At 40.2% G+C, this 27,443-nt stretch overlaps 1 protein-coding gene across 16 annotated transcripts; it reads right to left on the minus strand.

The window, feature by feature from the left end:
- Positions 1-109: 109 nt before the first annotated feature.
- LOC140910523 (kynurenine/alpha-aminoadipate aminotransferase, mitochondrial) lies at positions 110-26,695 on the minus strand. 16 transcript variants are annotated; one of them, XM_073341624.2, is made up of 16 exons: positions 26,294-26,695; positions 25,501-25,563; positions 22,696-22,797; positions 21,323-21,488; positions 20,136-20,268; positions 18,269-18,343; positions 16,070-16,279; positions 15,653-15,718; positions 14,563-14,645; positions 13,660-13,756; positions 12,858-12,919; positions 11,789-11,853; positions 6,401-6,507; positions 4,265-4,366; positions 3,551-3,633; positions 110-2,159 (listed from the first exon to the last, which is right to left on the minus strand). In XM_073341624.2, exons 3-15 carry the CDS (start codon positions 22,760-22,762, stop codon positions 3,565-3,567), a joined length of 1,302 nt encoding a protein of 433 aa, XP_073197725.1. In that variant the 5' UTR covers positions 22,763-22,797; positions 25,501-25,563; positions 26,294-26,695; the 3' UTR covers positions 110-2,159; positions 3,551-3,564. The 16 variants fall into 16 exon arrangements, 11 of the variants coding, with proteins under 11 accessions (XP_073197725.1, XP_073197724.1, XP_073197729.1 ...); XM_073341623.2 differs by lacking the exon at positions 26,294-26,695 and adding an exon at positions 25,683-25,731; XR_013635711.1 differs by lacking the exon at positions 26,294-26,695 and adding an exon at positions 3,953-3,974 and having other exon boundaries at positions 2,143-2,159; positions 25,501-25,667.
- Positions 26,696-27,443: the final 748 nt, after the last annotated feature.

Below are 27,443 nucleotides of genomic sequence, written 5' to 3' on the forward strand. Positions count from 1 at the left end.
TTTTGTTTCATTTCTGAAGTCTGGACTCTGTAGGATAATTTAATCATCCCTTAAGAAGTCTGATTTATTATCTTCTGAGACAGGTGGAAAAACACTCAACAGTTCACAATGTCTCTCTGTATACGTTTAATATGGATTTCATCAAGTAGAATACAATTTAAAGATGAATACATTATAAAATGATATGACAATATGTACATGTTTTAATAAATGAATTTAACATAGGAAATCACCAGGGTCTAAGAGATCATATAACAGTAAACTAGTCTTATCAGAAAGCGGCAGCTTCTCTAATTCTATTCTATATTATTCTATTTTGGACAGGTGTTCTTGGTGCCAGTATAGAACCTTCAATACAGATCCATATTAAATGCCATTTAAGCTTGATACCAATCAAGAGGTCAATCAAAAAACATTCTAAAATTAAAAAAATAGAATTTAAATGATTACTTTACAGTTGCTTTATTCTTACAAAGACTAGGCACTTCTTAAGACTAGCCAAAAGACAGTTCGCACTCCCTCTCTTGTGTATGTATATATTTATATATTATACTAAAACATACAACTCCTCTGCCTAAGCCCCCCAAAACAAACCAACCTACATTAAAACACATCATTAAGGTTGCAAAGTCAAGCATTCAGAGTTAGGCAATGCCAGAACTAAGGTTGTCTGTGTAGGCACCTGGCATGGAAAATTTCAGGCTAAACAGTTAAAGTTTGGCAACGTTACAAGCAACTGAAAACAGGGTCCTATAGTGGGAAGTGTCAGGCCTTCCTATAGTAAAGAGAGACTGTGCCAGTGGGTATTCTCTCAAGATGGGGAGAATAAAGGCTGTTTTATGTTGGCTTAGCCAGTACAAAGTGACCACAATGCACTTATGCATGATGCCCTACATTTCTACTTTACACTCAGATACGCAAAGAAAAGATTACGGAGGATGTATGTGGATGGATACTACATTAGCAACATATACATATAAAATCCTTAGATACATTAGTATTGTCTGTTTTGGAGTTGTGGTTTATAGAAGGAAGTGCTCTTTGCTGTTTGCTGTGATTGAGTTTCTATTGTGTGCTGTAATTTTAAGAGGTCACATTGGAACAGGTTGGTGCATTTCACTTTTTACAAAGAAAACATCAATCACACAAGATTCTTAAAATTTGTTTCCAGTTAAAAAAGAACCACTGGTTTATTTGCTTGCTGAAATTAAGCTTTCAAGCAGGCTAATAATTTCCTTCTCTTCTGAGAATGCCTTCCATTGCCTGAGGGGCTTCCCACTCCTGCCAAGGTGCTTCTGTTCAGAGCTGCTTCTGTCTCATCAGGACAAGAAATAGTGAGTTAGATCCTCAGCTGATGTAAACCGGCATAGCTCTATTGAAATCAGTTGAAGCAAAACACATTGTGGTGTACTGAAATGTGGCTATGACTTCTCACTTCATAGACTTATCACTTCTGGATTTAATTTTAAACTACTTAGGGACTAGCCTAGTCAGAGACCCTACACTGCAAGACACACTAGTTCACATAGGGTAAAGTTCTCCTGAGGTTTGGAGATCTAGCATGAGACCCTCAGCACCACAGTGCTTAGCTGCTACACAGAGATTGTATGGGAGTTTTCCTGAGTGGCTAGAGGAGGTGCCTATACCCGTCTCTTTGTACGTACAGTGTCTGGGAAGAAAGGAAGCGATGGTCTAGTGGTCAGATCCTGGGGGTGGATGTGGCTGTCAGGAGCTCTTGATTTCTAACTTGAATACTGACCTATGTGTGTTCTTGAGCAAGTCTGTTAAACTCTATGCCTCATTTTCATGCCTCAGTAATATGGGGATAACAGTTACTTCCCCAATTCACAGAAATCAGAATTAAATGGTTAATATTTGTACAGTGCTTTGAAAATGTAATGTTCTACTATATGTCTCTGTGCTAATTATTGTCAGGTATCATGGTACTTGATGGCATCATGGCAAATTTGCCCAGTAAGAATAAAATTAAAAGTTATGTGCAATTACAGAAAGTAGGAATAAAATCACTCCTTTAGACTTGTCAGTGAAATTAGACACACAATTTCTAAATGTCAATGAACATAGGTTTCTAAAAATGCCAGTTTGTTCTGATCCTTTCAGACAGTTTCTTTTATAAGCTCAGCCAGCTTCTGGAAAGCCTGCAATGAAAAAATAAAAAGAGAAAAAGTTTGAATTGACATAATACTGATAGCAGTAACTAACACAGTGACCACTGATATCAAACTGTTAATAATCACTCTAGTCTACAGCTTTTCCATGTACTTTTTTGTTCAGAACACTATGTCTGCAAGGCATTTCAGCAATATTTCACAAAGTATGTATGTATGTGTACACACACACACACACAGCACCCTTTCCTCCCCAGTGCACACTGATTTGAGAATTTGACCTTCAAGGCATAACTGGATTTGACCAGTTTGCAATGGCTTGATGAGCTGGTACTTTTGCCTCATGGTTGCTGTCTTATACTTCAGAGTTTAAGCATTAAGGCAATTGTCAGTATCAGAAAATATGTTTTCATAGTGTGTCAAGCATCTGCTTAGTGATAATATGGTGACATTGTTCTGCAGTAAACAAAGGACCAACCAGTGAAGAGAGAGAGAGAGAGAGAGAGGGAGGAATATGCCACTACTCTGGCAGACTGGGTCAGTCTCAAACTAGTCTAGTTGTCAGGGAGATCATATTTGCAATTCTTGTGTCTTGGGTAGCACAATAAATGTGTTAGAAAGCAAAATAAGATTCCCTTCTTGAGAAATACATGTGGAAGTACTGAAGTATGTAAAAAAAGTTGAGGGTTGATTTTGCTTTCTTTACCCTAAAATTGAATTAGCAGCCACTAATTTTGCTCAGTCTTCTAAAACTGTGAAAACATGGTGCAGATTCTCTCTATGCTGCTTTTCTAAATCACATTTTGTATCTATTACAGCAAGGTACCCAGAGAGTGCTTTATAATACACAATGCATAAATAACCCATGGAACTCACAGCCACTAGGCATTAGTGATCACAAACTTAAGAGGCTTTAAAAAAAGGATTGGACATTTCTTTGGTTAATAAGAACCATCATAGTTATAGTCGATAACAAAAAACATAGATGGGATATTAACTCTCCCATGTCAGGGCATGAGCCAACCTCTAAATAATCGTAGCTGGGAACAAACTTCCCCTGTGGGCTGACTATTTTGTAATTTTCCATCATAGGGGCTCTTGCATTGTCTTTTGAATCATCGAAACTGGTCACTATTGGAGACAAATAGAAGGAAGGATTCAGGTGCTAGTCTGGGATTTGGGAGAATTGGGTTCATTTTCCTGCTGCATCACAAACATCCTGTGTGACCTTGGGCAAGTCGCTTAGTCTCTCTGTGCTTCAGCTCCCCTACTTTAAAATGGAGAAAATGTCCACCTAACAAGGTATTGTGAGGAAAAATATGTTATAGATTGTGAAATGCTTTGGCATGACAATAATGGGGGACATATTAGTATTTAGACAGGATTCTAACTAATCATCAAGCAATGACATACATACTCACTCATCTACTGGCTGTTAACCGTTCAGTAAATTACTTTGTACTTTAAGGTATCCTTGTTGCCTGCCTTTCTTCCCATCATCTCTCTTCAATTTTGCATGATTTATTCCACCATTCAAAATAAACAGAGTTGATTATGTTGCATAATTTGGAGAGAATTTTAAATGTGATTATGGGGTAAACAACACTGGATATTATAATGTTAGGCAGTGGTTCACAGTGGGCAGGAAAAGGGGGACAAGAGTATTGAACTTGCTACTCATCTGTACATCCACCAGAATGCATTGTAAATTTCAAAGCTTAGATGAGACAGACTCAGTGTCAGAAAACAAATAACCATCTTAACAGAGGAAAAAGAAAATCAATTTTTTGCAGCAGTTAGGAAGAAGACTGATTTATACTCACCTACAACTGTGTGTGTATGGATCTGTGGTGGATACATGAATGGGAATTTTATGCACACACATCAAGAGGACAACTTACACTTAAATTAGAATCTTGGTCCCAGTGGGTCTAGTAAATAATCAAACTTTTAAAATGAAACTTGAGCTAATGACTTTCCATGAAATAAATGCTAGTTTTACTTTGGTAGAAATGCAAGAAAAAGGGTCTTCAAGTCCAATAGTAGTCTGCATGCAAACAACAAATTCACATGAATAATAGAATCTAGTCCTGTAAGTCGCCCCTGTGATGCACAACACCACCAGTCACACTCACCTGATCCATCTGGTCTGGAGAAGCAAAAGAATAGGAAGCTCTGAAATAGGGAGTAGGAGCTGAGCTATCAAAGCTAAATGATTGTCCAGGAACCAAAGACACCTAAGAAAGATATTACTGACTTCAATGTTTTGAATGTAAGGAAGTTCAAGAGGATGGCATGTAAAATGGGATCATTACACTATCCCATATCATAAACTGTTTATAGTTATACCAAGTTTATCCCATTTTAGACATAGCTAATAGGCAGAAAAGACCCACAACTAGTATCAAACTGGGGAATTCTTTGCTTCAGTGTGTAGTAGAATCTAAGGGCCATATTCAGCCTGCACTGAACAAATATAGCTCCCCTGGGGTAATAAGGTGTAAATTACGTGTCAGGTGCGAGTTAGTCAAAAAACGGATATAAGTGGTGAACGTCAAGCTGTGCTAAACTTGGATTTGTAGTAATTGGGTATTCAGCAAGTGCGCAGCAAACTGAATAACATACATGTCTAGGATCAAGAAAGCAGGGGGTTGGGGGTGGGAGTAACAGGCAGAGCAAATACAGCAACGTGTGAGAAAAATCAGATCAGCCACGAAATTCAGCTATGTCCACAACATTCCCAAAGTTCCTGTAGTCAAATTTAGCTTAGATGTAACCAGTTATAACTCATTGACTTCAATGTGCCAGAAGTTCAACTTGGCCCCTACAGAATTTGAAATTAGAAATATCACCCATTTTTGACTAGCTTCTGACATGAGATCATTTACAACAGTATAGCACCATTTACAAAACTGGTGAATTTGGTCGGTGTTTTAAGGAGGTGGCATTTGTGGTCTGTTAGGGGGAGGAAGTGGGGATAGTAGGGGTCTGCATAAAATGGAGGGCTATGTAGAGTGACCAGATGTTCCGATTTTATAGGGACAGTCCCGATATTTGGGGTTTTTTTTTTAATATGGGCTCCTATTAGCCCCCCACCCCGTCCCGATTTTTCACACTTGCTGTCTGGTCACCCTAGGGCTATGTGACAATATAATAGCAGAGCAGAATGGATGCTGGCCTTTAAAAAGCCTGTAAGTTTCATCCTTGTGATTGTAAAGTGATCTATATTGATCATGAGTAGGACAGTGTACAGTTTTGCATTGGAAGAAAATTAAGACAACAGCTTGATTACAGGAATGATGGGCTCCTGTACAAAACTATAACCTAGTCAGATAGCGAAGTGTAGTTGCAGCTAAGCTTTCTGGACTTCAGAGCATTTTTTCACATTTTACAGTTTTTTTGTGAGTTTTCTCTGCAGAATTTCTGCAACCCATTTCAAATTATCTGATGTTTAAAAAGGGAAAAAGCATTTATCAGTGTGTTCTGTTTTGTTTTCTAATTATCAATAGAGTCAAATGATTATCCGTTTCTTGTAACTTGGTATTTATACTCTCTATACACATACATTTAAAGTGAAATCCTGGCTTCTTTGAAGTTGAATAGCAAGATTCCCATTGACTTCAATGGGGACAGGATTTAATCTCTGGTGTTCAGATCACTATGAAAATTATGCAAGTAAAGTAAGTGGAAATGGCCACAGTGTTTCTAGGTGCTGCATTGCTGTTACTTTCATCATGATGGCATATATAACATACTGTACATCTTATATGTGGAATTTTAATGTAACAATTGTAATATGGCTAAAGATTAAAATCCCAATTCTACCCTGAGAACAAGGCATTTAGACCCCAATGCTTGTGCAGAGCTGCACTGAAGTAATTGGGAATCACATGGGTGTGGGTAGTGCTCGCTGCAGGACTAGGGCCTAATGCATTTTTCTGTGCATATTTTAGTTTGAAGTGTGACTATTCTTTGTGGCCAGTCTCTGTTCTCACATCATGTAGTGCCATTTTATTGAATTAGAAACAACTTTCCAAAGGAAAGTAAAATGTTAGTATTATGAACAACAGGTCAAATCCAGCTCCCATTTGTTATAATGTGATCCCATCACTTCAGCTACTAAAATTTTATTCTTTAATGACCTGTTAAGAAAACATCACCCGAGTCACAACTAATTCAGTAATAAATAGTCAGAATAACAGACATGGTTCCATTCCAAATAAAGTTTACATTATTTTAAAGCTGTTTCCTATCATTAGGTCTTTCCCTACCCCTCTCTCCAAAGCATTTTCCATGATCATCTGGTATGTATCAGAAATTCCCTTAATCTTAATCCATAAAAATATTCCAGCAGTAGGGACGTACCACTCTGCCAAACCTGTAAATAAAATATGGACATTGAATAAAAGTACATCTTGCATCTGTAATGAAAACACCAAAATGGGAATATTGCCATTGTTATCAATAGGGACAGGATTTCACCCATAGTATTATATAGAGTTTACTCCATCAGCTTTTTTGCGGCACTGATTTGCATGAAGACCTCGACCTTCTTGGCCCTTTACACAGGTATCCAAGCAGTTACCTGTTCCATGCCTTTCCTTGGGGTCAAAACTATATTTTTCTAATCAGTAAATGCTCCAGATAAGTCAGATACTCAGTTCAGTTTACCTTAACTAAAGTAAGATCTATTGGCAACTTAACAGTAATAGAAAACCATAAAATAAAGCAAAGGTTCGTTAAACACAAACATATGACGAATACAATGCAGTGTGTCAGCCGATTGCTGTGTTTTGTAACCATTAGTGCCAAAGTTATCTGGACTTACAGCATAGTAGTAGTTTGCATAGTCTCTCACACTGAAAGTGCTGTCTCTAGCATTACATGCCCCTCCAGAAGAAACAGTCCTCACAGAGCGTGTGTTTGTATGTAACCTCCCACCTTTTGACAATAGGTCTCCCCAGCTTCGTTTGTTGACGTTTGCTTTCCTCAGTGTAGTTAATTTAATGGTAGGCTGTAAACTCATTAACAATGAGGCAAAGAACATTCCGTTTCTGATATCATCTTATGTTAGGTAAGGTCTTCCTGTTACCAGCATACATAGAATCATAGAAATGTAGGACTGGAACAGACCTCAGTAAGTCAGCTCATCCAGACCCCTGCACTGAGGCAGGATTACGTATTATGTGGACCATCCCTTTCAGGTATTTGTCTAACCTGTTTTTAAAAACCTTCAGTGACAGAGATTCCACAGCCTCCCGAGGTTATCTGTCCTGGCGCTTTTTTTCCCCCCTTAAACTGGCTTCCAATACAGTCTTACCTACTAATTCTCTGAGTTGGCTAATGTCTGCCTTTTTTGAAGTCCGTTGTGTTTATTCTGCTGTTTTTCCTTCTGACCGTTCCTTAGAATCATAAACTCCGTCATTTCATGATCACTTTCGCCCAAGCTGTCGTCCACCTTCAAATTCTCAACCAGTTCCTCCTTATTTGTCAGAATCAAATCTAGAGCAGCTTTACCCCAGTCACTTTCTCCACCTTTTGTAATGAAAAGTTGTCTCCAATGCGTTCCAAGAATGTGTTGGATAATCTGTGCCCTGCTGTATTGTTTCCTCAACACGCCTGGGTAGTTGAAATCCCCCATCACCACCAAGTCCTGTGCTTTGGATGATTTTGTTAGTTGTTTATAAAAAGCCCTATTCACCTTTTATGCCTGGTTAGGTGGTCTCGAGTAGACTCCCTACTAGGACATCCTCCTCGGCCACTTGGATAATAATATAATTATCCCCTGAAAGATTTACTGCTTGGCAGTTCCTGCGTTCTTGTTCATTACCTGCTTCTCTGCATTGTTAAAGAACCTAAACAACATCTTCAGGTAGACCTAGGTTGCCCGGCCATTTGTGTGGCAGCTTACTTCCAAACACAGACAGTAAAACACAAAACAACCCTCCCTGCCCCCTGTGTAATAATACAGTTTTCACCTGTCTCTCAAGAAAATAGATGAGAATTAATTTAATGTTGTGAATGCAATCCTAAACATACGGATTATTGGAGACAATCAAACATCTTGTTAACTAGTTTCCTTTTACTGTAGCTCTGAAAATTGATGTTACAGATAGGTGGCTGGGTACTTGAGATGTGTCCCAGGGAGCTTATTTACCCAAAGGAAAGTGAATGACAATGTCTGTAGCTTGATCAGGAGTGGTTATTACGGGTTTAAATCCTGTACTGTACAATAAGTCACTGACTAGAAAATCATGCGTCGAAGGGAAAGAAACATACACAATACACCTGACATAACAGAAGATTCAGATATATACAGGTGAGTAGGAACATGTGGGTTTAGTTGTGGGAGGCTAACCTCATCAGCCTTCTGCATGGGATGCTGGATCCACTGAGTGGTGCAATTGTGACAGTACAGTGATCAGTCAAATCCACTGTGCTTTGTATAGCGAGTGAGCAACCACAGCCGTAAGTCATATGTGCACAAGCCCCCAGCCTGAAAATCTACATTGCAGTACTTCAGCCCAAGGACACTAGTTTCTAGCAGCACCTTGGTTCAGATGCTTCTACAACCATGTAAGTCACACATGCCAAATGCCGGCAGGCAGGATGCTGGTATCCTCCTGTTTCATGGCTTGATAGCTATAAGGGGCACTGAGTTTATGCTCCCATTGGGGAAATGGTTCTTTGCTGGTCTAAACTATATAAAGTGCACCCAGATACTACTGTGATGGTGCCTTGTATGTACATTTAACAATTGTTTTTATGCTAATTTGACTTTTCCAGAATTTAAAATATAATCTTTTCCATGCTATGCGTTTGTGGAATTAATTGCTGATTATGTTATTCAAAAACAACAACCCAGGCAGTTACCATATTCACCTCTTTCCACCATTCTTCTTGATTATATGGTCAATGTCTACAACAGACTAGTTTTTATTCTGTTTTAATTTTAGCTCTTCTCAGTTACAGTTTAGCTTCCTTTTTAAACTCTTGCTGGAGCTCAGGTAATAAACAAACAGGCATGACAACCTAATGATATTGAGATTACTAGACCATAAACATTACCTAACTTTTACCTTATGTAGCCTTTCTGGTTATTTTCCCAGAAGGAAGTCTAGAATATGCTCTGATCTTACAGCATAAGCGGAAATGTCTGGAAATCCAGGGTAATGGAGCTGCTAGTACCAGAGCATTATGGGGAATGGTTCTCTATCCCATGAATTTTCACAGTTTCAGAAAAATTTCCCCTTCCACTTTGAGACTAAACTGAGAAAGAGTGAATATAAAAGCCACTATGAAGTATAAGATCTGAAAATTGTTTTACTTCACATAGCAGGTACAGGAAAAACTATTATGCCAAGTGGTCCTTTTTATTATAGGTGGAAGTGGTAGTGACCCCTATAGTTAAGGCTTCTATTTAAGGCTGGCCTTATAGGTGGGTGACATGGCGACCGCCCAGAGCGCCATGGTAAGCGGGGCACTGTGGTCAAGAGGCAAGGAACAGGGTGGGCCTGGGGTGTGAGACCATGGAAAGGAGCTCGGGGCAATGCAGGGAAGAGGCAGCGGTGAGGGGAGTGGGGAGCCTGGGGAGTCAGTGGGGGCCACGGGGGATGAGTGGGGAGCCTGGGGAGGCAGAAGGGGCCAGGGGTGATGGGAGGCCAGGGAGACAGCGGGGGCCAGGGATGCCAAAATACAAGTTTGCCCAGGGTGCCATTTTCCCTGCGGCTGGACCTGCTTCTATTATAAGCCTGAGGGCTCCTTTTACTCACATGCTGGCTGCAGTGGTCCCCAAGGAACTGTCTGACACTCCAGAATAGCCAGAAGCCTCCTAGCCACATCCCCAACCTGCCCCTTTTCTCCCAAGGTGCACATGCTGCTGTGCTGCAGAGTGTGTGTGTGTGTGTGTGTGCGCGCGCGCCAGCCATTTCACTGGCCATCAATCACCAGGGAATTCCCTTTCCACTGGGGATATGCCTTGGTTGGGAGATCCAGATGGTTTCTGGTCCACTGATTTCTTCAGAGTGGAGTAAAGGTGCCAGGATTCAGTCCAGAGCTGGGACTATAAATTGTGCCCCAACCTTTGCTGTGGAAATTGTTTGCAGGATCAGAAAGACGGCCCTCAGTCAGTTTAAACCCAGCTATTTTATGTCAAAAAAACTTTCTTTGTCTATTGTTTCTGGAACCAGTTTGAACCAGTACATGCAAACCTCCACAGGGGGTAGTACCTCTCTGGAGCTATTTACACCTGAGTGATTCACCTTACTCACTCCTGTGAAGGGGCATGTCCTCACACTGACAAAGAGGAGACTAACGAGCTCCTCTGGGCCTGTTCAACGGCAATGAGGTGCATCTACAAGGTTTGTTCTGGAGTTGGGGGAAGTTAAAGGGGAAAACTGGCCAGAGGCAGGGGTGGTGAATAGGGAGAAGGCTGCTCTATCTCAGACAGCCAAGACAGTCTTGCTGTATCTTTGTGGAGTGGCCATCCCCCTGAACTTGGAGTCTGTACCCAGTTTCTTCTCTATTCCCCGCCATGTTGAGTGATTTCAGAGTAACAGCCGTGTTAGTCTGTATTCGCAAAAAGAAAAGGAGTACTTGTGGCACCTTAGAGACTAACCAATTTATTTGAGCATGAGCTTTCGTGAGCTACAGCTCACTTCATCGGATGCATACCGTGGAAACTGCAGCAGACTTTATATACACACAGAGAATATGAAACAATACGTCCTCCCACCCCACTGTCCTGCTGGTAATAGCTTATCTAAAGTGATCATCAGGTTGGGCCATTTCCAGCACAAATCCAGGTTTTCTCACCCTCCACCCCCCCACACAAATTCACTCTCCTGCTGGTGATAGCCCATCCAAAGTGACAACTCTGAGTAGGGGGTGGGAGGGGTAGAGGGTGAGAAAACCTGGATTTGTGCTGGAAATGGCCCAACTTGATGATCACTTTAGATAAGCTATTACCAGAAGGACAGTGGGGTGGGAGGACGTATTGTTTCATATTCTCTGTGTGTATATAAAGTCTGCTGCAGTTTCCACGGTATGCATCCGATGAAGTGAGCTGTAGCTCACGAAAGCTCATGCTCAAATAAATTGGTTAGTCTCTAAGGTGCCACAAGTACTCCTCTTCATGTTGAGTGAAGCATTCCTCAGAAACGTCATTAAAGCAACCTTGCCAAATTCCTGAGCTTTCCCATAAGAGTCTACATTATGGCCTTTAAGTAGTGCAGGTGATAAATAGGAGTTGGAATCGGAACTGAAAGGTGAGTCAATGAATAGCAGAACCTAGAGGCTAGGTAATACTAATCAATATGTGCACCTTTTACTCTGCTCTATATTTTCTTTTTTATAAACCAACTGCTTTCTGTCATCCCCACTGTTGTTTAGTGGGAGGTAACTTATCTGATGTAAACCAGATTTCAAACCAATGTAAAGTGTGCACACGCAAAGTTGCTTGGCTTAACTAAATAAATGCAACATTGCACCTCTAGTTAAAATGGTGAAACTTCGGCATGTTCACAAGCTCTGAGTTAAACATTATCCTGGTCTTTGAGTTTCTGCCCTACCATCTATCAATCTGTGGTGTTCCATGGCTATCTGTGTGTACATTAACACAACTAAATTGGTGTTCATGAGTGTGTGTTGCATTCACTGACCTTTTAACCACTTGTCTGCTGCTGCAAGCATTGCATCTCTCTGGGTCCTGTAGAATTCCATTACCCTGGAAGCAAATAAATAAGTTATTTTAAAGAACGGTGGGGACATGAGTCAGTCATACAATTATTAAATACTACCTTGTATGTAACTCAGCAACAGTTTCATTGGAAATCAGTGCTACTCTGGATCACTGTCCTTATCAATATGGTTTTCTACATGCATTTCAATTTTGTATGTAAGTAAGTAAATAAAATAACCTTACAAAGACAACTCAGGAAGAAGGACTTGTAAAGCCTGACTCTGAACCCTCTCAACCATCATGGGTTTGAAAGTTGGACTCGGATATTATTTGTTACCCATTATACTTAGGAAAGACCATGAAAACAAGGAACAGATAGTAAAAACCCAGTGGAGAAATACTGGTGAACAATGGAGCAGTGAGCAGGTAATGAGAAAAATAGAGACATTCTGAATAGTGGATTTTCTAAAATGGAAAAAATAACTATGGCAGATACATTGTACAACCTGTAGCACCATAACTTTGGGGTAAGGAACAGCCTTCTGTGTCCAATCTAGGGCCTTATCCAATGTGCACTGAAGACAATGTGGTTTTTTCCATTGACTTTAGTAGGCCCTGGAACAGACCTATATAACATAGGATTATTTTTAGCTAGAAAAAAAATTTTTTTTTTGCGAAAGTCTCATGAAAGGTTCAATATATCAGAAAATGGTACAAAGGGTTAGTGGATGGTTGCCTTCAACAAATACAGCTCAGAATTTCCTTCTTTTTGTGGATTCATGACTTGATCATAAATGGAGATTTAATGTGGTTGGGGGGAGGTTTAATATAGACTTTATTAATAGCAATAATAATACATAGCACTTATGTAACATTTTTTTTAATACAAGGATCTCAGGCAACTTTTAAAGAGTAGGAATAATATCCCCATTTATAGATGAGGAAACTCAGGTACAGAATGTTTAAGTGACTTCCCCGAGCAGCAGTAGAGCTGGGAATAGAACCCAGGTATGAAATAAAAACAATCACAAACTAGAGTACTATAGTACCTGTCTGCATGCTCCAGCAAACCCTTCTGCCCCCATTTGTGAAGAAGTTCTGATATTAGGATCTATAGGAGAGAGAGAGAGGAAAACATCCAAGTTAATGTCATAACCTAAATGCCATAGAGCCAGTTCTGCAAAGCCCATTGACTTCAGTGAGAGTCCCTGTAAGTGAGAGTTCCACAGGTGTACTGGGCTTATAGCCATTCACTTTTCAAAATTGTCCTCTTTTCCACTACTACTCCCGGAATGACATGACCGTGTTAAATTCTGCTCTCAGTGGCGTCCATTGTACGGGTGTACTGGAGTGCAGAATTTAATCCATGGTGTCTAACACCAGTCGCATGGTGAGCAGGTCCTGTGTCTAAAGCAGAGGGCTGAAGGTGAGGTGATCTGGGTTCTAATCTCACCTGTACCACATGTCTTACGCGACCTTGGTCAAGTTACTAAAGCTTTTCTGTGCCTTAATTTACAATCTTTAGAATACAGCTAGTAGTACTAATGTTGCAGAGGCTGAATGCATTACTCTCTGTAAAAAGATCCTCTGTTGGAAAGCGCTTAGTGTGGCACTCACCTCTTCATGTGCCTACATACCGCTGGGCAATATAACTCCTGACTCCAAGCACAGCAGGATGCACACATCATTGATGAATGCATCCCTGAGAAGCATGTGGTGTAGACTCACCTGCATACATATGGGTGCTTTTCTGCTATTTCTCCTGCTGTGCTGTATGCAGAGCAGGATCAAGCACTTAGTTTTTAAAAACAGTCCGGTCAAATAATTGTGTAACTGTGCAATGGCACTTGCCTGCGAGAAAGTGCTGGTGTGCATCGTTGAAGTCTGCATATGCAGAATCACTCTGTCAATAAGAGGTTTGGGGCCTGTTAAAAACCCTAATCTCAACCTAGGGGAGAAAAAAGCATTAATACAAAGATGTACAGTCCACTAATGTTACATGGGTTCAGCATTATCCCTTTGTTAGTATCTGATTGATAGATCACTAAATTTGTGATGAGTGAATCTTGATCAAATCCAATTGTTCAGTTCTATTATGCATCGTGTAAAGCAGCTCTGCCTCGGTTTGATATATTTATAAAGAGCACAACACAAAATAAAATAAAATAAATAACAAAAGAAATTAGCACATACATAGGGATAGAATTTAAGGCTCTGTTGACAGGCTGAGGGACAATGCCTCATGGGAGCGCACAGGGTTAAATGATAAAAAGCAGCTGATTGAGAGCAGAGGATTCCCAAAACAACAGACTTATTTGCGGTGTTAAAGCAATGACAGGGTGCTTGGTGCTGGCCATTCAAAACTCAGCCAAGAAAGGACAGCTCCCAATATCCTAAGGAATTTAGAGAGGGGAAAAAGTGTCAAAAGCAGCTTTGATGTTTAGGAAAATGGAGAAGACACGACACCCTAAAGAGTGCTTCACAGGGTTTGGCACTGCAAAGAAAAAAACCCAGGGGGGCAGTAGGGCCCACACAGCAATTCTTTGTGCATAAGGGCACTCATGCTCATCCTCAGCTGAGCTTTATGGTATAGCCAAAGTTTGTTTTACAGCATGTGACATTCTAGTTTCAAAATATTTTTGCAGCAATAAAAGTAAAAGCCGTGAGACTCTTTCTAATCAGAGCTATGTAGAGGGAACGATAATGTTTTGGTAGAACGGCACATATCACACAGCATTTTGAAATTGGACTTACCCAGCAGAGATAATTTTAGAAAAAGTGTCACATCTGATCACTCGACCATCAACATCCATTGACAGAAATGTTGGTGCCTTAGTCTTTAAATATAAAAAAGTAGCTTATTATGGCCCTTATTTTATTGGGAGGTAATGATTTGGGATACTGGAATATGACTCACTCTTGTCAACAACAAAACAAAATACTCTGGACTATGTTGTGACTGGCTTTGAGGCAACAAGCACAGCAAGCAACTTCTTTTTCCTTGTGCCCATCCCTGTGCAGGGGCCGGTACAAAGTGATAAGGGCGGGCACTGTACTAAGCTAGTGCAAGCGGCGGCATAAAGTCTCCCCAAAGGGCTAGAGAGCAGCGGGATAAGAGCAGCACCTGGGATGAATCTATGTTAACCATTCTCCTCCACAGTTGTGGCTGGGTCCAGTGGTGGGTGGAGTGGTGCATTTTGTACCTTGTTGAAGTGTGGGCTTGCTCCCACGGTAGGGTGTGCTCCTCTGGAGTGAGTGCTACGGTCTGAACCTTTCTTAACCATAGACTTGGTATGGCACCATGAGATAGCACTGTACCCATCTGTATGTACACACACACATTTACACCCATTCTGTACAGGTGCAAACACCCATGTACACACTTAAGCAGTTCTAACGCCTACATGTGTGCAGTGTTGGTTTTTTGCACCCATATAAGGACAAGTGGGTTTCACATTCTAACATTAGCAAGCACTTGGGTGTTAGACTATTTCAAATGTGTATCCATGCATTTGCCCCAACTTTCCTGTCATGCTAATGAAAGTTTAAGATGAGTCATATTTTGGGCCTCTAACCTTTGACAGTGCATATTTTAATAAATGTCTTTAACTACTGAACAACTAATCTGCAACTCTTTCTGTGTAGGAAAGCATGATAGTAGTCCAGTTGAAACCTCAGATTCTCTGTCTGCCAAAACATATGTAAAATGCAAGATGTTTGATTGTTGGGTACAGTAGTCACCTAAACATTTTTATTTAAACTTGGACAGCTGAAAATGTATTTCTCCTTGTCAAAGTGACAGCGTGTGTGACAGGAATACAAATAAGCACAAGTGAATATTTACCTTTTCAAACTGAAGAAAATAATATGGATCATCTTCTATTATAAGGAAATTATAACATCTTGCAAGCTAAAGAGAGGCCAAATTAAAAAAAAAGAGGAACAGGTCTTGAAACTGTCAATTATTTTCTGCAATTATTATGTGATATTTTAATATACAGAAGAAGACAGTGGTGTGGTCGCTGACTACAGGGTAAACGACTGAGTGGCTCGCTGGGGCTATCGTTATATATGTCACCAGGTGTAGGCCATGTAGGATGACAAGGAACAGAAATAGATATATTTGCAGTTGGGGTCTTCTATAATTTCAACATGTTATCATGGGGAAAACATTCTAGTTCTGTATTATAAATTGGTTAATAGCAAAGAAAATGTTCTCTCTTTATGAAAACCCTGATGATGTCAGGTTCCTACTGAATACCTGGTATATCTTCTTTTTGCAGTCAGCAGTCAGTGAGGTTCCAGCTGGATTACTACCATTTGGAACAGTGTAGAGGAACTTGGGGAGATTGTTGTTCTGCTTTTTTGCGTCTTCTGGTCTCCACCTGGAAAGAATTTCTTTCAGAGCTTCTGGAATAATACCGTGCTTGTCGGCAGGGACTTTGATAATGTTACAGCCCAGTGGTTTCAGCTGTTAATAGAAAGAAGACAGACATGACACACAATCTGGTAGCCCAATGAGCAGTTCAGAAATAGTCAGTGAGGCCATAGAACTTCTGTGCATGCTTCATCAAAATAATTAAAAATTCTTTACCTTAAATTTGATCTGAAATGGAAAATTGTGGAACTTAGATTGACTGACTCAAACAATCTTAAATGCACATTACAAAACCACTGATGTGGTTACTCATAAGTAATGTGGAAATCTCAAGTTTATGTCCCAAAATCTTTCTCATCACATAGTCCATATTTTATTTGTAGTCCCAATTAATGGTCCCACACTCAGCTACATATGTAAAAACAATGTATTTGATTGCTTAATAGAACCAACTCTTTCCGCATAAAAAAGATATTACACAGATATCCCATGCAACAAACTCTGAATGCAACAATTAAGGTAAAGAATTGACATGCATAAGTCTGAAAAATTCCAAAAGTGAGGTTCCTACTATAAGTTATTTGCATTACTTGTGTATATACATACATGTACATATAGATAATATGACAACACACGCATGTAATGCAAGTAAGTTACAGTAGGAACCTGATTTTTGCATTTGGTTAGGTTTTTTTGCATGGGATATCTTACTTGGGTAAAAAGTTGCTGGTTCTGTTGAGATGTCAAATAAATGTATATTTTATGTAGGAGCATTAGCTGGGTAGCTGTTTCCAGGGCTCTCTAGAAGGATTACCGAACTCCTCAATACACTCGTCACAGCGTTTTGTTATGCACTAGGCATTCAAGGCACTAGGATCCCTAGCTATCATATAATGAAGAGTGCCTTGCAGTGTGGTGGCATTCTTTGCCTCAGTGCAGCCTGAGGCATCCCTACATTTCATGGAAAACTTTTCAAGGCTCAGATAGTCATATACAAGAACACCGGAGATAGCAAAGTCATTTTCCAAAGGCCAAGCTTCACTTGTGCATTCATCATGCTTTTGCAGGTGCACATATGTATGTGTCCACACTTGGTAGCTGGAAACACCTGTGTCCACACTTTCAGTCAGGGCAGATAAAATGATTTTTTTGGGAAAACTTTGTTATTTAAATTGGAATTTTTGATGTTGCTGTTTTTAAAATTGTTTTTCTCTTTTAAAATAAACATGTTTAAAATGAAATCTGAATTTAATACAAAATATGTTGAGGCTTGAACTTGTTATAATTTATCTGTAAATGTGAAACATGTTTTGAGAAGTTTATGTACCCAGAATGTAAAGGTGGTTTTGTTTAATAAACCTAAATGTTATAGGCTGTTTTGTGTGTTTTAATTAAATCCCAGTTACTATCCTAATGCAGCTTGACATAAATCATGAGCAGAAGTTAATTATCTGGTAAATAAGCATATAAGTCACCGTTTTCTAACATACTTAAAATGTAGAGTTAAGAATCTGAAAATATAAAGCTATATAATTGCTTAAGTAAATGTGTGTACTTACCATGTACAAAAATATGTACCAAATCTAGTGTAAAGGATCTACTTAGTTGTAAATCAACATGTTTTAATGGTTATATCAACCCCTGAGAATTAACCTTTCTTTAGGAAATAACTGAATTTCAAAGTTGATTAAAGTCAGTTATTTAAACGGAGGCTTTCCATTGGGTGATATAAATCAATCCACCCTGCTTTCAATAGTCAAAAACCTGTTTACATGTGTTAAAATTACACATTCAAAATCCATTGGGCATGAAAGCCAAGTGAACGCACATATTGCATATTGCCTTGTTTTGTATGTGCACAGGTGGAGGCTGAGAGAGATACTATTCAAAATGTACCCAAGACTACTGAAATAAACAGATCTGTCTCTGGTGCAATGTATAGCTCTCCAGATAGCCATAGATGTGTCCCACATGTGATGCATACTTAAATCAGTGAGAGAAATCACATACTGCAAACTTTCCCTCTTGATCTTGACTTTAGGACGAACTTTGCACTGCTTTGCAGACATAACCAATACTCACTGCTGACAGAGTCCCGGAGTAGCAGGGATCTTCTAAAAGGACATTATCTCCAGGATTGACAAGCATATCAAACACCTGCCCAATAAGAATAATTTCTTTTACAACAGTCTGACTTTTCCTCCTAAATATTATACACATTGCTATATACTCTGGTTGGATTATTTGTATTGAGTGTTGGATCATATTAAAGAAGTTCTGTGTTAAAATCACAAATGAGTTTGATGCCCCATAGTTTAAATTCCAGGGTATTACTAATTAAGAGGTCTCTTGGTTTTTGGTACTGTTTCTCTCCCTCTATGTGTGAAACTTGGAAGCTGCTAATTGTGTTAGTACATTCTAAGACAGAGTCTGTTCTCAAAGCAATTCTTTGTAAAACAACTACTCACACAAAGAGAGACTTAAAGCAATACACTGTAACAACAGAAACAGCACCCAGAGACTCCCCTCCCTTTTGTTGTATTCATCTTGCTTTCTTAACAATTGTGATTAAAATAGAGATAGAGGATGTATGTGGATGGATGCTTGGTGTGGATAATAACTGAATGATCAGGGATGTGCCAGCCTAAGAATCCAGTGTCCATCGGCTGAAGAAGGCGTCAAGTGGAAATAACCAGAGGACCCCCGGAGGGCAGACTGGAATCCACCCAACAGCCTCAAGAATGGGAGAACCAAAGAACAAGATAACATCTGGCAGCACGGAGCCATCAGGAATGTGCCATCTGCTGATTGATTCAGCAATAGCATGATGAAGCAATTCCCATAGACTGGCATAGGAAGAAATTCCTATAAAAATGGACTCTAGAAAGTGAGAACTTTGGGGTCTGATTCTGCAAACCAACTTCCAGGAGCATCAGATGAGCATCTGACAAAGCCCTGCTCCCTCCTCATGTCCCGGCCAACTGGCCAGTGGCTTGGCATGAACAACTCTAAGGCTGGTAACTATGATGACAACCTTGCAGAATCTGTGTGTGTGTGTATATATGAATGAATGTGTGAATAAATATGAAATTGAATGGAATGTTATAGCTCTAACTAACTGCTTACTATGATTCTTTCTGTATTCACAATAAATGTGGCATTATGCCTTTTCCCCTTTAATAAGATCCTGCTGGTTTTTATTTTATTGGTATAACATGATTAAATCAACGGCTCTCAACCTTTCCAGACTACTGTACCCCTTTCAGGAGTCTGATTTGTCCTGCATACCCCCAAGTTTCACCTCACTTAAAAATGACTTGTTTTCAAAATCAGACATAAAAATACAAAAGTGTCACAGCACACTATCACTGAAAAATTGCTTACTTTCTCTTTTTTACCATATAATTATAAAATAAGTCAATTGGAATATAAATAGAAACCAAGGCCTGCTTACCTTATTCATGCATATAACCTTCACTCGCACAAGTTATCCTATGATTTTAATCAGGCTACTGCTTTGAATAAGGCAAGTGCAAACAGAATCTGAGCATGAAATCCTAGCCCCATGGAAGCCAATGGAAATTTTGCAACTGACTTCAACAGGGCCAGGATTTCACCCATGCTGGATAATTTTTCCTTTGTATAAAAGATGTATAATAAACTAGCACTTTTTTCAATTCAAAATTAGTTGCTTAAGTGAAAACATGTTGAAAGCTTTTGTGCCATTGAACAAAATATCTAATAAATTAAACACACTTCTTCATACAAGTAGCAGATCTGTGTTTATTAATATTTCAGTGTTAGGGGAAGGTTATATTACTTGAAATGGAGTGAAGGGAATCAACCAAGGGCTGTGTTCCCTGTGAACTAAACTTTGAAGGTATAATTAATAAACTATATAGTTTATGTAGCATTGCCATGCAAGTACTGATTCTCTTTTCCATCTTACTTTAGACAAGCCGTCCTGGCTGCCAGTGGTGATACATATCTCCATTTGGCCCTGATCAGGACTGTACTTGGCAGTGGGAGGATTGTGGAGACTCATCTGTAAATCCTTTAGCCAGGACAACAACTCTGGAATTCTGAAACAAAAGTTTTATTCCTTTATTCTTCATTTGTATCCATAACACTTCATAAACTACAGAAACATTTACTCAGTAGTGTCCCTTTGCAGCCATGATGCAACATGATTTCTGAAAAATCTGTGTGTAGCTGTTGTTAAATATAAAGGATTATGGATCAAATCCTGAAGTGCTTACTTTAGAGACTGATCCTGCACATCCTTAGTATCATTATTAGTTCTTACTCTTATAAGTAGTTCCATCATTGACTTAAATGAGACTGTGTATCAGTTAGAGACTACAGGATCAGTTCTCAGTTTTCACTAAGGCAAACAGTCATGGATTGAAATTAACCTGTTTCATATGACAGTTTGCAGTTGGTGAACTGGTTAGGGTACCTGAGATAAGTGTTCAGAAATGAAAACCAAAGTAGGATGAAATTTGGAATGAAACATTTTCCTATTGAAAGAGGGGGTTGTTGAAATTTTCCACAGGAAAAGAAAACTTCCTTAAGAATTATCTGTCAGCAAAATTGAAATGAAGTATTTTGTCTCAGGTCAGGTGAATGTTAATTTCTGTTTGCCTATGTCACCATGGTACCTGATGGGAGCTGTATTTTCATGCCCCTATTTTCCCTAATAGGACAGGCTTCCTTGCCAGACTCCATCTTTCAGGTTTCATCACAATCTCGCCCTGTGGCTGAATCCAAACAGAAAAAATTCAGAATGTTTCATTCTGTGAAAAGGTTAAATATTTTGACTTTTGTGCCCAATTTGTAATGAAAACATTGAAATATCAGAATTCCCCATGGAGCAGAAATTCTGTATTTTGATTGGCTCAGTCCTTACAATAAAAAAAACAGGCTGCTGGATAACGAATGATTGAATAATGAATTATTGAAAAATGATTTGAAAAATGAACAGTGAACCAGTTTACATTGAAGATTAAAATTCAATCACTTAAATTCATTCTCTTCAAGTAAATGGGTATTGTATTAAAAAGATCAGCTCTTTTTATTAATCTTCGACCTGATACCAAATTGATTAAGAAATGTCATGTCGCTTTTGAAAACTACCCTTGTGTGGTGGAATACTGGAGGGCTCTCTTCATCAATGCCTCCCCAATTTCAATAGTGGTTCCATCTTCAATAGTGAAACTTGCTGTTTTAAATGGGAAATAGTTAGGATTTGGCATGCCTCCAGAGATCATGATTACTGAGGGTTTCTTCTCTGTCAATCTACCTGTAGTGAACATAACAAAGAAATCATCCATTGGAGATTGCACACTGCAAGAAATAGAGAGTGCACTCTTACAGGGTGTTCAACTGTTTTTAATAAATTATAGTCAAATGTTAAAGTAAATATGTGATGTTCTTGATTCATGGTTTTCCTGTGAGAACAATACTTCTCATTTGTTCTCTCTTGCTCAGTATTTATCTTCTAAAGGTTTTTGCTTGCTGCAAGTAAATAAAAATGTCATGTTTTTGTGAAGAGTTGTAGAAAAGCCAATACCATCATAGTTTTTGACGAATTGCCAGCTATGATTTGGACATACATGAAATATTAGCTATAAAGTATTAGAGATGGACTGAGTTGCTAAATTTGGATGTAGGTTTGAACTTCTCTGAAATCTGGAAGCATCTCATGTCTGGGGTTTGGTTTAGTCCCTTCTCTACTAATTTCTAGGCGGATGATCTTACTCTTTTAAAGTTACAAAGGACAACTCTGTGTAAAGGCTGACTTGGGGATGGAACATTTTCATTTACTAACTGCTGTCAGAAGCTACTGTAGTTGAAGCTACTGTCGGTCCAGGTAGTTTAGCACAAACTTTTTGAAATAAACTGTAGGCATCTCTTTGGATTACATGCTTCATGATATTCTCCAGGTTTTAAGCATGGAAAATGAAGGATCTAATACACCACAACAATTTTGTTAAGTTAGTGTCACTTTAGTAATGAGACTTTCTGTGTGAATACTGTAAAAGAGTTTAACATTATTACCTTTCAGTACTTTTCCAATAAAAAATAAATTGCTTCCTATTAGTTCAGTCTATTTGGTGCTCCAAAATCAGCCAAATTCTGCCAAATTTAAAGCGCTCTTCACCCACAAAAATCCAATTCCAGAGGTAACTGTGGATGTCTCTTACGATTAATGTATAGTCCTAGAACTATAGAATGAATGAATGCTTCAGTTTCTCTGCTTTGAGTCACACTGACTTCTATTGGGTGGAATGAGAACTGATTTAAAGCTTGAGATGAAAATTTCACTTGCCTGATAACAGCACCCTACAAAGACTATAAAATACCCCAAGTAGCATCCTAGTCACTACCCTCAAATCTTTTGGATGTAGCTCCCAATCTTCAGCTGAGTTATCCCGGTTGATCACAGAAAAGAAGCCAATAGTACATGGAAGATACCAGTCAGGTAAGGGGAAATATTTTGTACTCACTTGTAAGTCTTATAAGATTTTCCTTTCTCGCTGCACTTACTGCTGAGAGAAATTGGGAGTAATCCATGCTGGTGATACAAGCAGCAACCTAGTTCTCTGGGTCTATCAGGCAATCGGTATGGAAAAGGGAACAGAAGGAAAGCATTTTACTCTTCAGCGTGTGTCTGATTTGTTTTCTAAATGCAATGAATAATCATGCACTGTTTAGTTTCTGCCTTCTTGGTTATTCCACCTGTTTATGTTAGCTTTGAAAACAAAAGAAAAAATCCCCTGGCAGAATACTTTTACAGAGGGGTCATGAGCTTCAGGGGCTACATACAAATGTTAAACAAAGAAATGACTGGATCCTTTAGCCTCATGACCCAGCTTTTTACAGACATCATGTTTCTTTGGCAGGTTTATTACTTCATGAAGAGGTTTGGGGAAGATTTTAGACTGGATCTTGGGTTTCCCCTAAACGGGGATTCGGCCCCTTATATCTGGGACTGATTCCCTACAGCTGGAGGCAGCGGGATGTGTCCGTGCTGTTTGTGCCTTTTTGAGTGCCACTAAGGAGGTTTAGGCACCTGAGGAAGTGGGGTTTTTACCCACGGAAGCTTATGCCCAAATAAATCTGTTAGTCTTTAAGGTGCCACCGGACTCCTTTTTGTTTTTGTGGATACAGACTAACCCGGCTACCCCCTGATAAGGAGGTTTAGGTTCCATAATTTTAGGGGCAGGGTAAGAAAGGGACCTTGCTGGATTTAGAATGCCTAGTGAGAGTCTATTGTTCAGAAGCTGGGGTTACTGTTTGTGGTTGTGTTACAGTTGGCCCATTAGAGTGTGTTTAATGTTTGTGTGCATGTCTGGGAAAATGTGGAGGCACTTCTGACATGGTACCATTTAAGGCAGCTTGTACTTCCTAAGGGAGACGAGAAGTGCATTTGTCTTTCACCACCTTGTCTTACCAAGGACCACAACCACCAGTTTCCCACCAGAACTTCAAAAGGAGCTCATTTTTGCTTTGTTCTAGATGGCAAAAGAAAATTGGAACCATCTTCCAAGGCCTGAGCCTCTCTCTGCTCCCCAGCCTGCCTTTCCTATTGTCTAATATTTGTATTTTATTTTATTGAATGGTCATTTTGGAGAGAAATGAGATGTCCTAAGACAGCTTTCTATCTATGCCCAGAAGGAAGTAACATAGTTATTTTTCACTTCACTTTTTACTTTTATGAAACATTTCAGGACTTATCTGAACATTTAATTCAGTGCCAGCAAAGGGCAACAAAAATGATTAGGGGTCTGGAACACATGACTTCTGAGGAGAGGCTGAGGGAACGGGGATTGTTTAGTCTACGGAAGAGAAGAATGAGGGGGGATTTGATAGCTGCTTTTAACTACCTGAAAGGTGGATCCAAAGAGATGGATCTAGACTATTTTCAGGGATAGCAGAGGACAGGACAAGGAGTAATGGTCTCAAGTTGCAGTGGGGGAGATTTAGGTTGGATATTAGGAAAAACTTTTTCACTAGGAGGGTGGTGAAACACTGGAATGCGTTACCTAGGGAGGTGGTGGAATCCCCTTCCTTAGAAGTTTTTAAGGTCAGGCTTGACAAAGCCCTGGCTGGGATGATTTAGTTGGGATTGGTCCTGCTCTGGGCAGGGGGTTGGACTAGATGGCCTCCAGAGGTCCCTTCCAACTCTGTTATTCAATGATTTCATGATATGTTCTATAAATCAAAACATGTTTTCTACCTGTTACTACTACCATGAACATTGCAATAGCAGTCGCATCGCTAAGTGTTATGGTCCATGCGCTAGTGTTACGCCCAATCAGGGAGAGGGGGCACAGAGCAGATTAGAACAGCCCTAACCTGGGCCCCAGCTGCAGTGATCCCTATGAGCTATTGTCACTGCAAAATAACTAGTTATAGTAATGTCCTGGCCATGGCCGGCCCTAGACCAAATGGCACCCCAGGCAAGAAGCATCTTCGGTGCCTCCCCTCTATTTGTTAAACTTTTGCATACCTTACAACACCCCAAGCCTGGGTCGCCTGCCCCAGAATTGGGCCCCGATGCTGGCCATGCCCTCAGCATGCCTTGGAATGTCCCAATCACACCTCTGCTGTTCTGTTGGGGCTCCTGCAGGAGCTGGCATAGAGTTTATTGGGGAGGCCTTCTATACAAGATAATCCCTGGGAGGCTTTGCAATACTTTTGTCACCTTCTTCTGGTGTAGAAGACACATAGTGCAAACTAGAATTCCCCTTATAGGCTTGTTCCTGCAAGCCATACATAGACACTGAAGCACCTCCCTTATAATACCTCTGTGGAAAAGAAGAACCTGCTAAAGAGCTGTTCTGGAAAAATTCAGTCACTGAGACAGGAAGGTAGTAAAAATGATTGGAAAATAGTTTGTGGCAAGATAGACAGACCTAAATAGTAAGTTGGGAATAGACTGGAGAAATAGAGGTAGAAGTGAAGGAAACACTAAGGAACACATCCTCGGTGAAAATTTCACCAGCTGAGGATCTGCCAGTAGAAGCTGAGGAAAATCACAGTGAAGTCTGTAGCCAGTACACAGTATGCTGTTTTTAAATGAGAAGCAACTTCCAGACAACATTACTAATGGAGATTTTCCCCAAAGGGTCAATTTTATCAAGTGGGCTATCTTGGGAATTTGTTAAGTCTTGATTTAAAAAAAACAAACAAACCTGGGCACTACTTATTTTAGGTAACTACAACACTTAAAAATGTGACATGTAACAAAAATGAAAGAAATTACAATTTTAAAAACAAAGTTTTAATGATTTAGAAATAAAACTTACCAAAAGGGATGTGGAGTAGGAAAAAAGACCAGAGAATCAGTAGGGTCTTCAGAAGAGGCATCCCTTCAGCAGCCAAACACAAAGAAGCAATAATTAATTTATTATAATAATAACCCAATGAGATTTACTCCTAATATGGTTACAAGAAAATATACAATAATCTCATAGTTCCTCATACTCACACTCTCTTTCACATCATCAGTGTGCTTCAGACTTTACCTAAATAGTTATTTTGAAATTACTGTAAATTATTTATCAAGGAAAATCACCTTTGTCCGGCTTGTCCTCATACATCCCTGCATTACCTCTGTAACCCTTCTGCCCGTCAGAGTTGGCAGCAACAAGGGCCAGGTTCAATATCTAGGGGTTCCATTCCAATAACACAATGCAAACTGGCTCGAGCCCCCACCCAGTGACCTGGGACAAATATATACCACCCCCGCTGGGCGCCTCCAAGAGGCAATACTTCCCCTCTCGCAAGCACATAGTCTGAGTGTAGCAAAAGCCTTTTAATAACAGAGAGAAACAATGTGGCATTATGTTGGGGAAACACCACCAACAGGATTCATAACACAACCCATGAGCAAAAAAAACCCACCCCAGGCAAATTGGGGCATGCCCTTTTCCCTTTGGTTCTTGAGTCCAGCAACCCCAAATCACCCAAAGTCCCAAAAGTCCAATGCCCCAAAAGTCTCTGTCCCTGGTCAGGGCAGCCCCAGAGTTCGAAAGTTTATCTGCAGAGCTTTACCTCCCAACCTGGGTGGAAATGGGACGGGGGTAAGAGGCACCTTACATGATCTGAAGCTGACCACCCCATAGCTCCATAGTGGCGCTCCGCTCCGCCAGCCGCCCCACGAACTCCTTCACTCAGCTGCGCTCCGCTCCGCTCCGCCAGCCGCCCCACGAACTCCTTCACTCAGCTGCGCTCCGCTCCGCCAGCCGCCCCACAAACTCCTTCGCTCAGCTGCGCTCCGCCAGCCGCCCCACGAACTCCTTCGCTCAGCTCCACGGCCCACAAGCAGCTCCTGCCATCCACACACTGCTCCGCGTCGAACTGCTTCACCAGCCGTCCCGCAAACTGCTCCACAATATATCTTCAAGCTCCCCCACTACTTAACACAACACTCAGCGATTTCAGCTCTTAGGTGAATTCAGCTTGTAGTAGGGGAGCCCCAGTGCTGGTGCACTGTCAGCCCAAAGTGAGCTCAGCAGCCTATAACTAGACTTCTAATGAAATCAAAATTAGCTCTGATATTCCACAGTGGAGAGAGGAGGAAGTGCAATTAGCATGTAAGGCCCTCACCAAGGGGCCCATGCCACCAAGTATTACTACTTGTCCCCAGCCACTCTCCATTCACACAGTTTTGGAACCCATGACCCTTGCCTAGCGAGTGCTACTTAGTTGATGGTGAATCCCTCCATCATAACAAAAGGCCACGTACAGTTCCAAGCACAGTTCCCATAATCAGGGTAATAACAATTTATTCTTCCTGCCCCAATAACAGAGACACTGGGGATCCCACAGCAGCCAAAGTGACCATTTGGGCAGCTATGGTCTCATTCTAGGCGTGGTGGGTGTGCCTATGCAAATGAGATCGGCCCCTGAAGTTCTTTTCCACAACTTGCCACACCTCACCACCAGATGTCAGGGTGGAGCTCATCCTGACACTGCTTACACCTCCTACAGCTCTTTGTAGAAAGGTTCCATTTCTTCATCTTCCACTTGCTGCATGGGAGCATACACTTGAATAATTTTAATCGTTCTCCTTTGTTTTGTCTGAAGTGTGAGAACTGCTATCAAGAGTGATATGATGTCACAGCTGACTATCCTTGGAACAGTTTCTTTCCTGACAATGAATCCAATGCCTCCAGTCCTTGCTCTATTGTCGAATGATCTTCCAAGGAAAGTAATCCTGAAAATAAGCTCTTCTCAGAAAAAGGAG

The sequence above is a fragment of the Lepidochelys kempii genome, chromosome 4, assembly GCF_965140285.1.
Source record: "Lepidochelys kempii isolate rLepKem1 chromosome 4, rLepKem1.hap1, whole genome shotgun sequence".
Lineage (NCBI taxonomy): Eukaryota > Metazoa > Chordata > Testudines > Cheloniidae > Lepidochelys > Lepidochelys kempii.